General features: G+C 33.9%; 1 protein-coding gene across 2 annotated transcripts in view; it reads left to right on the plus strand.

Moving 5' to 3' along the window:
• Positions 1–12,896, plus strand: part of MMRN1 (multimerin 1) — a 73,468-nt gene that overhangs the window by 13,004 nt on the left and 47,568 nt on the right. For both annotated transcript variants that reach the window (XM_077882875.1, XM_077882874.1), the window contains exon 2: positions 1,014–1,836. In XM_077882875.1, the coding sequence (XP_077739001.1) occupies positions 1,262–1,836 (575 nt within the window). In that variant the 5' untranslated portion in view covers positions 1,014–1,261. The remainder of the gene's footprint in view (positions 1–1,013; positions 1,837–12,896) is intronic.

The raw sequence follows: 12,896 nt of genomic DNA on the forward strand, positions 1-12,896 counted from the left end.
GTTATACATAGATTTAGCTTTCAGATAATATAATAGACCATAAGCAAATAGAGAGCCAAGAATACTCTTGCTTTATAATCTCAGCACCTAAGAGAGTACCTTGCTGAAGCTGACTGATGGTTGGGTAATTACTGAAAGAATGAATGGATGGATGAACTGTTATAACATGTTATTTATATGTCCAAAGAGTCTGCTGTGGAATTTTTTTTTTACAGATGAGAGAGCTTAATTGAAGCCTGAAAATCAGAGATTTGCTTTAGTAGTGAAATCATAAATCCCATGAAGCATCTCTACTAGGAAAACAACCATAAGAAAGTCTTTGATCAATTTAGCTCTCTATTATCTGCAGCTAATATATTTTTGCACCACAGCAAAAGTACAAAAGCATTATATATGATTCTATTCGAATTTATTTTCATGTGACTTCATTTTTTTCTTCATCCATTATTACCCAAAATTCTGATTATTCATTCCATTAACTGGTTCTGGTAGAAGTTCTGAGAGCAGAATTTAAAACGAGTTCCATGTATACCTGTATAACTCAATAATTTATACTTTTCTTTTTTGTTATCACTCATCATCGAGAATAACATTTTTTTCCCATTGAGAATAACTTCAAGTAATGCTTTGGTTGAACTATATTTATAAAAATAGGGGTATATAAACATTTTTTCATAATTTGGCTTGTGATGCATAAAAGGTTAGAGACTCTATCAATGAGTTTTTGTTTATGTATGTGCATGTGTGTAAGCACTTGAACAAAATGTGATTCTCTGGATGGGGCACAATGGAAAAGAATGTCACATATTTTTTCTCAATTTCCCTGTGTAGTAGAACAAAATGTTAAATTCCTTGATTCAGCTCATCCAAACAAAATTCCATACTCCCTGTCATCAATGTGAAATTTCTCTTCAAAATCAGCAACAAATGAAACATGAGTGGACGTAGGAAAGGACATGTTTTTCTCATTGGTTTTCCTGATAATAATTGCCTGTTTTCCCATTTACCCTTAGCCTCGTCAGAAACCCTTCACCACCTCCATAGATCCATCCTACCAGAGGTCACAGATCACACAAAACCTACAGAAACAGGAAATCAAACTTCCTGAGTCCACTACAAAACACAGAGACCTATTTCCTCTACACATCTCAAATTGGCAAAACCGTGTCTTAGCGGATTCAGTGTGGAAGCAGCTGTTGAAAAGACTAGGAGGACTATATCTCCCAATTTCACATGAGCTTTCTCACTTCAAACTACTGAGATGAAGGGAGCAGGGCTATTTATTCTGTTTTTTAGTTTATGGAATGGGGGCTTTGGGCTTATCGACACCACTGACACTTGGACTACCCCTGAGGATGCAAGCTCCCAGGAGAACATAGCCTCTGCTACAGTTTCTCAAAATAAAATGCTACCAACCCCTCAGATCACATCAGCTGAGATAGCCACAATTCCTGAGGCAAGAACCTCTGAAGAGAGTCTTCTAAAATCCACACTGCCTCCTTCAGAGACAGGCACACCTCCTGAGGCTATGAGAAGCCAAACTCTCACATCCACAGGGAAGACAGAAGGGCTGCTGAAGTTACAGACTCCTGCCCTCCCAGTCAACCCTAGCCTCCAGTTGAATCCAAGAGCAGAGTCAGTGGTCCTTACCAACTCTACACTGAAATTTCTTCAGACCTTCATCAGAAAGTCGAACCAACAAGCGATTGCTCCCAATTCCATTGAAGGCAGCATGGGGAATCGATCACCACGGGAAACCTACCTCAGCAGAGGTGACAGCAGTGGAAGCCAGAAAACCAACTCTCAAAAATCAAGTTTTGAAACAACAAGAGGAAAGTAAGAAACAGTCTTTTCTTTTCTTGTCTCTCCCTAACTGTAAAGTCTGTAAGATTGTAAGCTAACAGTTAAATTGTCTCACTCTCAGAAAATGTTTTCATGTTCAAGATGAAATTGGATCACGTTTCAGTTAGATAAGGTAATTAAGCATTACTTTATCTAATGGAAAAAAGATGAACAAAAAAATGGAGCAATTTTGTTTTAATTGAACCAATCAAAGTCACTTATAAAAGGGCTTTTACTTGAGATATTCACTAACAATGTAACACCACAGTGACTGTTAGTTGTTTATTCAACTCAAGGATACGTTGGCGGTGCTCAGGACACCCACAACATGAAAGAAAAAATGACAATACAGTTGGGAAATGAACGGATTTAAAAACTGACATAGCCTGGCTATGGAGGGTATAGTTATGAAGATCAAGCCAAGGAGAGCTGGGGTGGAATCATGTCTCCAGTATTGCCTAGTTTTGTGACTTTGAGCAAGTTAATTGAGCTCCCTGAAACAGAGGAGTTTTTTTATATGTAAAATACAAATATAGTATAGGAAGTACAGATAAAAATACCAACTTCATGGGGTGATTGTGCAAGGTTCAGATTAATCAGATATACTTAGATGCCTCCTTCTCAAAGAACAGGTGGTAAGAAACATAGTTTACTAGTACTGTTATGTTGAGTTATGCCATTATCATGAATGTGATGAATAGAAAAGCCAATTTTTCAAGTTGATTTTGATTTAAAATTCAAGCAAATGCTATGTGAACTGTTGAAGTAAAAAGAATAAAACTTTAAAAAGGATTGTTAAAGAAGACGTGCAAAAGGACCAAAAAAAATCATACTAATAAAAAAAAAGTATTGTGAGAAATTCAAGTCAATGTTTTTATTCGTTTAATGTTCAGAGTGATCTGATTGGAATGCTAGTAGTTTAGTGTTATGAAACTAAACTTTCAAATACCTTTTACCTGGAATAAAATAATTTCAAGACATCAGATAATGCCTTGGGATCTTAGTTAAGTTAAAGATCATACTAACTATATAACATAGTTTAAGTTAATGATAGGAGCTTACACCTGCTCTGTGAAAGGTATTGTGTCAAAGTTGTTGTTGATATAAATATAAGGAGACACTGGAAAGAAGTCAATAGATTCAAATGTAATGTATTCAGAGGTTATAGAATTTTTTAAAATATATAAGTAAATCTGCTTTAAACTAAATACTTAGTGGAATTTAGAACAATCCAAACTTAAAGATTACAAAATGTCCAACTTAGGGTTGGATAAACTTTCCCTATAACAGACATTTTGACAGATATGAATTAAACATTTTCATGTTAAGGGGCAACAGAATGTGGTCTATTAAATAATGATAGCAAATGCCATGCCACATATATGATCATTTCTATTAGTCATATTTTATTAGACTCTATAATTTTATTTTCAAACCAATTATATAGAACTCTTAGGCACTCATTGAAAATGATCATGAATTTTTGAAAGATGCTGTCATCAAGAGATTTTTCAATAGAATATGAAATATAATCAAAACAAGAAAGGGAAAATTCACACTAAAATGTCACTTAAGTTTTATATAGAAAGTGGCATATAATTGCTTCATAATTAGAACTAGTAATTGATCATTTGAGAAATGCTAGCTTTTAAATAAATGCTAATTGTTTTATTATGTGCCTAAGACTATTCTAGTTTCTAAGGATATATAAAATTGTAAAACTAAGAATGATTCTGCCTGCATGGATGTATCTTGTAAAAAGTAAGCAATAACATATCTTCAGGTTTTTAAAAACTCAATATGTGTTAGGAGGAAACGATATTTAAGGTGTAACCCGCTGAAGAGAACTTACTCCATGGATTTTCCAATGAAAATAATTTAAATTTTTTCTAGAGAAAAGTACTGACTGTACTTATTCAATAGCCTGAGGCCCTGGAAAGCCTGAGGTTTTCTTTTGGTAATGCTTTCCATCAGGTCCAAGATTTATTACTTGTTTGCCATGCAATTGAAATGGTGCTAGAGAAAACAGTTCCATGCCTTATGGACACAATGCTGACGCAAAGAAGCTTTGATGAAGTCTTTCATTTTTTCATTTGATTAGGAAATAATAACAATAGCAAACACTTTATGACACCTGTTCCTAGCACTGTATTGCTCTGTATTGCACTTTTCAATTATTTAATCTCTATCATAACTCCATGAAGAAGATTAAGAGAGATTAAGTAATTTAACTAAGATCACTTAAAAGTCAATCTCAGGGCAGAGATTCAAGCTCGGGTTGGCTGGCTTCAGGGACATAACTTTCAACCCCTACACTATACTCCTTTAGCAAGTGCAGTCTGTTCTCCCAAGTGGGTAAATGAGAGTTACGAGTTTATTTCCCTGCTTCTGAGTCTTCAGAGGATATTCCTTGCTTCCGGAATAAAGCCCAGATCCTTACCCAATTAGTTATACAATGTCATCCTTGATCTGACTTCTGCCTACCTCCCCAGCATTGTCTTCTGTGACTTGCTGGCCAGTAAAATTTGTGAGTCTCTGGTCTACAATATGCTATTCATTAAACCTATCATTGTACCCTGCTTGTCCCTTGTCCCTTTGGCTAACATGGTTTTTTCTCATCATCTACTTCCTTTACACCCAATAATAATAGCTCCAGGAAGCCTTCTCAGGCTGTCAGGTGGCCCTTCTAACTTTAATAGAGCTCTCCTTGAATTCTTCTATCACTACACTTACAGTAGTGTATTATAATTAGAGTGAACTTTGTGATCTCCTTTCTTATGGAGACATATTATGAATGCTAGCAAAGTCTCTGGTTTATAATAGGTACACAATAAATATTTAACAAGCTGGATGCAAAATTTAGAGATTAATATGTGAATATAAAGAGGAATCCTCCCCAAAGAAATATTCTTATTTCTCTATGATGAAATCTAGCGGATTCATTTTAGGTTTTTGTTGTTGTTACGTTGTGTTTGTTTCTTACTGCCCTTGGAATTTTATAGTGATTCTAAGTAAAAGGAATACCTCTGTCTAAAGATTTTTCTGGCATATTTTTGTCTCATCTTGTACTTTCTCTCAATTTAGTGCTGCAGAAATTCCTGGTTACCCTAGAGCTGTGGTTTCCTATCTGGTAGAGTGGTTGTTGGTCAGTGATCAAGCACTTTGAAATAAGCAGGATAAAAAAAAATAGAATTAACATATTTATACATTGAACAATTATTTGCTGAGGACCTAATTTGTCTCCAGCATTATACTTGTGCTGAGGGTAAAATAGTGAACAAAAACTGCCACCTCTTCTGCCTTCATGGAGTCTACAGTCCAGAGGTAAGAACATTGGAAAGAAAAACAGTGAATCACAAATGCTGATATTGAATCCAAAGGGTAGTAAACATTCTGAATGAAGCTTACAGGAGTATGTAACAGAGTGAATGGCCTACTCTGAAGGTGAGTAAGCCTCCCCTAAGAGCATACTAAGTAATATGAGGTATTGATAGATGTCATTGCCTATTTAAGTTCTCCCACAATTCCAACCCCTGCTTACATATATGTGAATCTTCACCATCCATTAAATCTCTAGTTCTGTAACTAGAAACCCTGGATATATCCTTGACATTTGTCTTTCCCTCCCAGCTTTTATCTAATCTATCAAGAAGTCTTATTGGTACTCCCTCTACTATATCCCCAATCCCTCTCTATCTTCCCTATACTCTCCTTTCTTAGCCATCATTATCCCCCATAGGAATCGTAGCTTGTCCACATGTGACCACTCTTGCCCCTTGTAATCCATGTTCCACACAAGCAAGAGATTCTTTAAACTTAAAAATAAATAAATAAATTTGACATATATCATTGTGTAAATTTAAGGTGTTTAAACTTTTAAATTGAAATAATGCATTTCTTTTGATGTAAGACTTCATCTTTTGTGATATTATTTATCATACTAATAAGAAAAATATATCACTATTTCTTACAATTTTTAGATTTATCTCTTAGAGGTTATTTTTATTTCTATATATACATGTCACTCTTGCATACTTAAAATGAAAAGATAAATGAAACTGGTCAAGGTGTCTCTATAGCAATGCAATAACTACTATCTGACAATAGTGAGTGAAAAATACCAATGATTTTAAAATGTATTCTTGATTTCAGAGATATTGTCTTCAAATCTGTGGACTTTAGCATTTGGCACACTTGCTAAAAATCACTCAGTAGATTTCCATTCTATTTAGAATAAAATCCTAAATCTTCACTGTGGCCCACAGAGTCTTGCTTGTTATGACCCCTATCTCCATGATCCCATCATCATCACACTCTAAGTTCATTCAACCTCCGTTCCTCCAGCCATACAGGCCCTCTCCCTGGGTACTGAACTTGTTCAGTTTGTATGCATCTCAAGGAAGCTTCCTGTTCATTCTTGCTAGAATGCTCTTCTTTCAGTATATGGAAAGAGAGAATTCTTTTCCTCATACACCTTTAGCTTTAATATCCCTCCTCGATGAGAGGGATATTACCCTGATTACATCTAATTACCCATATGGAAATTTGCTGTTCTTATTGTATCACCTTTATCTTTTTCTTCATGGCACTCACATGAAAATATTGGATTTATTTATGTAGATGGTTGTATCTTTTGTTTTTCCACAATAGAACATATATCCCCTGAAAATGGGAACATTGCTTTTCTTATTTTTTTTCTTTTTTTGGTTTCAGAGTAGAATTTAGTAATTCATCACTTACATATAACACCTAGTGCTCATCACAAGCGCCCTCCTTAATATGCATCACCCATCTGTCCAACCCACCCTCCATATCCCCTTTGGTAACCCTCAAGTTTCTCTGTAGGTAAGAGTCTCTTGTGGTTTGATTCCCTATCTCTTTTTTTCCCCTTCCCCTTTGTTCATCTGTTTTGTTTCTTTTCTTTCCACAAGATATTCTTTCCTGATTTGTTGAAAATTAGTTGACCATAGAGTTGTGGATCCATTTCTCCATTTCTGGGTTCTCTATTCTGTTCTATTCTCCCCTCCCTTGTATTTTAAAACAAACAAACAAATAAAAATGAACAAAAAACTCCCCTTAGCCAAGTGTCCATATTTCTATATTTTACAAATTTATATCTCTAGTCTTAATCTCTGCTTTGAACTTCACATCCATCCAAAAGTTAGCGGCAACTATGGCTAGTCAGAGAGTTTTCTACTTTTTATTATGCTATTTTATATACATAAGGGTCATCAATAGGGTAAAATGTTAATGAAAGATTCCAGAAGCAAAATAAAAGTTGAATATCAAGCAAGATGAACATTTTATTTGCTAAATTTAATGACCTTTCTTTTAGAACTTTATTCTTTTCCCATAAGCTATATAACTTGCTTTATGCACAAATAGGTAGTTTACTTTAAATGAATTATGACTTCTAATATAATGTATAAAATGGTAAGTTCTCCAAGATCTTTCACTAGACCACTTGTTCTTTTTTCACTAGACCACTTGTAAATAAACATTTTAAGCACCACATTTAAAAACATAATGCTTGAAATTGCAAAACTAACCATTAAATTAATTCTACTAATATAATGTGCATTTTGCTGCTTATATCTTTGAATTATGGGTAGGTTTTATGTGTGAAAAATTTGATCAGTTAAATTTATATGTTGTCTCAGTTCCTTGTGGCTGCTAGACCAAAATAATACAGACTGGGTGGTTTATAAACAACAGAAATTTATTTCTCACAGTTTTGAATGCTGGACATCTGAGACTAACATGGGCAAGGGAGAGCCCTTTTCTGGGTTTCCAGATTTCAAACATGATAAAAGGAATGAGGAATCTCTCTAAGGCCTCTTTAATAAGGGCACTAATCCCATCAAGAGGCACTGCCATCTCCCAATGACCCCAGTCCCAATATTATTATATTGGACATTTGGATTTTAACATGTAAATTTTAGTGGGACACAAACATTTGATCTATGTCATGTGTATTTTGCAAAGTTATTATCAGACCTAATAGAATACAAAGGGATTGCTCTCACAAGCTATAAAATTCTCAAGAGAAATGCACCATTATGTTACAGTATATTTTTTTAATTTCTTCGGGAAATAAATGCATCTACTAGATTACTGCCAGTGAAAACTAACACTCAGTGGAGTACATTCTGTGTCTTAATTTTTTCTCATTAATCATTTCCTTTTATTTCATTCCTTTCATATTTCTCCTCTCTAAATTACTATTGAATATATAAATACATACTCTATTATACATGCTAGATTTTAAGGAGTGCTTATATAGTCCTAGGTGGTTAAATGAGAAACTTTTGTATTTCCACACCTTTGGGCTTTTTTTAATATGAAAATATTACTTTAAACATCTATTATTTAAGACAAAATGCTAAAAGAGTTAGTTTACAGGAACAACTAGAGTAAGTATAGAGCTAAGCATCATAGCATCTGTTAGCCTGCCTTTTCTGAGGCTTTCTGGTTTGCACACTGTGAGAGCCTGACACCTACTGGAGTAGAAACAGTTTACAATGTCTCCAAATAGGCTGAAGTCACAGTGTGGGGAAAAGAAACAAAAAATAAAAAAGTTAGGTGAAATACAACAAATTTATGAAAAAGGTTATATTTAAGTAACTTTAAGAATTATTACTTATAAATATACAATTATATATATATATGTTATATATTTCTAATTCAACGCGTCTCTTAAAAATATATCATTAACTTTAAACTTTAAAAAATAGTGGATTAAGAGCAGCCCGGGTGGCTCGACGGTTTAGCGCCGCCTTCAGTCCAGGGCCTGATCCTGGAGACCAGGGATTGAGTCCCACGTCGGGCTCGCTGCATGGAGCCTGCTTCTACCTCTGCCTGTGTCTCTGCCTCTCTCTCTCCATGTGTCTCTCGTGAATAAATAAAATCTTAAAAAAAAAAATAGTGGATCAAAAAGCAAACTCCATACATATCCCCTGGAATGGACACATTCGGTTCATTCTCCTAAAATGAAATGAGAATATTGTATATACACAATAATTTGTGACTCTGAGGCACTGTACAGTCATCTATCATCAGAAATTCAATTACATTTACCATACACTGCCCACGATGGAAGGCAAATTAATGATGCCTGCCAAAAGACTTTAATTGCAAAAGTTGGTATATAAAGAAAGAGTTTCTTTTTAAAACCTAATTTAACCAGAAAATTAAAATATTAGAATACCAGAAATTCCCCATGATCTGAGCTTTGCATGATTGCCTTTCAAAATTTGTTTTAAACATTTATTTACATGACTCTTATAAAACTAATACTTCTATCCAAGTTTAAATATTATGTGGAATTTTGAGATAAAGATGGACAATATAAAGGTACTTGCACTAAAATATTAATGAATTACAAACACAAATTTTATTTGTTTGAAAATAGTTATTTTCTTAAGGAGATTAGATGAAAACAAGTTATTTTCTTAAGGAGCTTAGTATCTATATGAAATTACCTTTGGACTATTAGCCAAACTAAATGTAAAAAATCTAATGTTTTATTCATGTGTGATTTACATATCAAGAATCTTTTTACTAAATCTAAGTACTTACGTTCAATTTCTATTTTTTTCTTTCATATTGTGTATATATACATATTTCCTTTGGAGTACTTTCTCATTTATGACTCGTGAACTCATGTAAATTCTAGTGTCTCAAATTAATAATTTGATAAAGGTATTCTTGTTATAATTTGATTAAAAAATAAAGACATAAAATAAAGATTTCATAACATTTGGGAAGTATTTATGTTCATAATTTTTTAAGACTATAGAAACATTTTAGGGTGCTTGGGGTGCCATATATGTATATATACATGTATGTATATATATAAAAGCAATTATGGTTAAGATAAATTTATCAGGTTATTAAAGAAGTAAAAAAGGAGCCATGTCTCTCTATTTGCATATATGACAAAAATTGGGAGATATATAAATATATAGATAGATATACAGACATGTATTCCCTTTATAAAAAAATCTTACAAACTCTCTGAATCTTGTAATCTTCAGCAGCAGCAAGGGTTTTATATATATTATATTAATTCATTTGGTCTCACAACAACCCTGTGAGATAGGTTATATTATTATACTTATTGTATAGATGAGGAAGCCACATTTAATGAACAAGCTAATAGCTAAGAGTTGTAGAGTCAAAATCTAAAAGTAAGCAGTCTGACTTGAGCATAAGTCAACAACGATGTTCCCTCTCTAGTTAGGGAAATTTTTCCTTATTATTTTGTTTCGATTATGCAGGTATACCAGTCTCTGCTCTTCCTCTTCTGCTTCATTCAGGAGAAAAAACAGAGACAAAAACTCCAGACACATAAATGCAATCTCTTGTTCATTTGCCCGCATATGTGGAGTAAAAGAGAATAAAAATCTTGCTCAGGAGGTAGCCCTTCATCATCAGAAATGACCTTCTGAGTCTGACTTAGAGAAGTGAAAAAAGCCTGTGTTTGTGATGGCTATGAAGTTGAGACAAACCCCTCCTTTCCCTTCTCTTCCTTTTCCTTCTTTTTTCCCTTTTCATCCATTCATATTATAGCATGTGGCTGAATTCCCTTCCTTTTTAAGGCTGAACAATATTCCATTATAGATAGATAGATGATAGATAGATGATAGATAGATACCTATATATCACATTTCTTTATCCATTCATCTGTCATATGCACTCTGTTTCTGTCTTTTGGCTATTGTTATTCATGAAATTTTAATGATGTTCTTAAATTAAGATAGTGTGCTAGAGAGAACATTTATCCTGACTGGTAAATCTGTTCTCTTTTTACAAACGTAGAACATATGTTTATCCTCCGGAACTTACAATAGTTCAATAGCAATTGAACCAAATAAGGCTTTGTTTGATTGTTTTCTTTCCTAATTATTGACATCAATGAAATTAGACTTGTGAGGATATATTCTTAACTTTAACATTTATTTTCCTTTTAAAGTGCATTACTTTTTACTAATTTATAGAAGAAAGAAAGGCAAAAGGAGAGAAAAGAAATTGACTCCATATGTTATTGAGAAATGAGTAGGTTGGATTTATAAAAGTAGTAAACACTTGTCACTAAAAACACATGACTGCTTTTCATATATTTAGAATATGTTCATCTCACTTATCACCTTTGAATTTGGTGGGAATTTAATTGCTCTGTATTTGAGGGGTTTAGTGTACTACACCATAATTTCGCTGTTAAACAGTGATGGTCAAACTTAGCTCAGGTACGGTTTTTTTGGAATCTATATCCATGTAATCACCATCTTGTAATAAAAACAAAAAGGTTCTTCATATGATAAATTAGTGGCAACATGAATGAACTGGGGTTTTTTTGTGAAGGATTAATTAATATTCTCATCTATAAATTAAATCCCATAGAAAACTTAGCCCTTTCCCTGAGGCACTTATGAACTCATTAATACATGTATACATTTTTATCATTTGTAATTTGTAGTCATCTTTAGGTACAAGGTAAAGAAGGTTCTCAAGTTAGAGGCATAGGTGGATGTTAGGTGAGGTGTCGGAGACTGATAGGAGAGTTACAAAATAATCCTCTTTGAGAATGCTTTAATTTGAGTTCCCTCTTGTTCCTCATTGAATTCCTAAATCTATCTCAATAAGGAGATTGCGGGAGACAAAATCATAAAGATCCTTCACTTCATAAAGTCTCCCCAAATACAGAATCTTCCCCAACTACCTAGAAAAAAATTACATACCATTGGGTAATTTATGGTGAGGATTTTGCTGGCTTACCTTGATGTCTAGTGAATATCCTCAGGATCTGTTCCTTTTGTGCTATTGTGTCAATTTGAGCCACAGATTATCATGATCCAAGTTTAAACATTCATCCTTTTATGAATATGGTTGCAAGCAATTTATTAATATGAGTTTTAAGGACTAGTCTAAATGGACATGTTGATTGTTATCTTTTATTTCTTAAAGAAAATATCTGTTGTGGTCATTATTTAAATGAAACCTTTGTTGCTCAGTCCACTCTTGGTTCAGGATAAGAATGGATATGATTGGGTCATGGTTTGGTCAGGGTATGCTGCAAATCACAAATCACTAATTAATGGAACATTTTTTTTTAAATTTAGTCTATTTACTAGCTCCCTGGAAGACTGGGTTTCTAAAACATTTCAATCAAAAGTACAGTAGATTGTTTATTTACAAAGCTTCTCTTAGTTCATTATCCATAAGACTTTGAGTTGTGGAAGTCAAACTAGAATCCTTTTTCTCCCTGCTATTTTGTATGCTCTGCAAGCTAGGGGGGTGTTCACAAAAAACCGAAACTGCCTAGTTTTTCCTAGAACAAATCTTTTACCTATTAACTTGGAAAATCCAAAGAATCAATACAAGCTTTTTTTCAGTACACGTTGCTGCACAAAAGAAACAGTGTTATTACTCTTATAGAGAATCCCAAAGGCAGTATGCTGTTTGGAGGGTTATGACCCCATGGAAAGCTAAACACTTCAAAGTAACTGCTCATCATCCACCATAATCAGTCTGGAAAGGTACAAAGGATTTTTAGATTCAGCAAAATGCTTGTCTGGGATCATTTGATTTGCCTTTATACTGTCTGTCACCATTTTACCATCCTTAATTTTCTGTTTTGAAACTTATATTTTCTGATAATTTGGTTTTAAATTTTCTATTTACATTTTCAACATCCCTTAATGAGCTTATTTCATCAGTAGCATAAACCCAATTATGAGTCACACCAGGGGCTCCTTGGCTGTGGATAGTTCTTCCAATTTATACCGGATCAAAGATTGCCGGGCCATGAGCGATCTGCTGGTTTGCTTTTTCCCTACTCAACTCTCTCAGTCATGAGATTGTTTCAGAATTTGAGAATTTAAAAAATCTCTCCAGGTGACACTGGGATTTATTCTCACAAACAATATCTATATCTATCATCTGTCTATCTATCCATCTATCATCCTTTTTTCCAAAGCCCAGAATACATAGGGATGGCAGTACTTTATTTTTCCTGCCTCATACACCGCCCTCAACAGTCATGCAGCCAATTC

Source organism: Canis aureus, chromosome 33, assembly GCF_053574225.1.
Source record: "Canis aureus isolate CA01 chromosome 33, VMU_Caureus_v.1.0, whole genome shotgun sequence".
Taxonomy (NCBI): domain Eukaryota; kingdom Metazoa; phylum Chordata; class Mammalia; order Carnivora; family Canidae; genus Canis; species Canis aureus.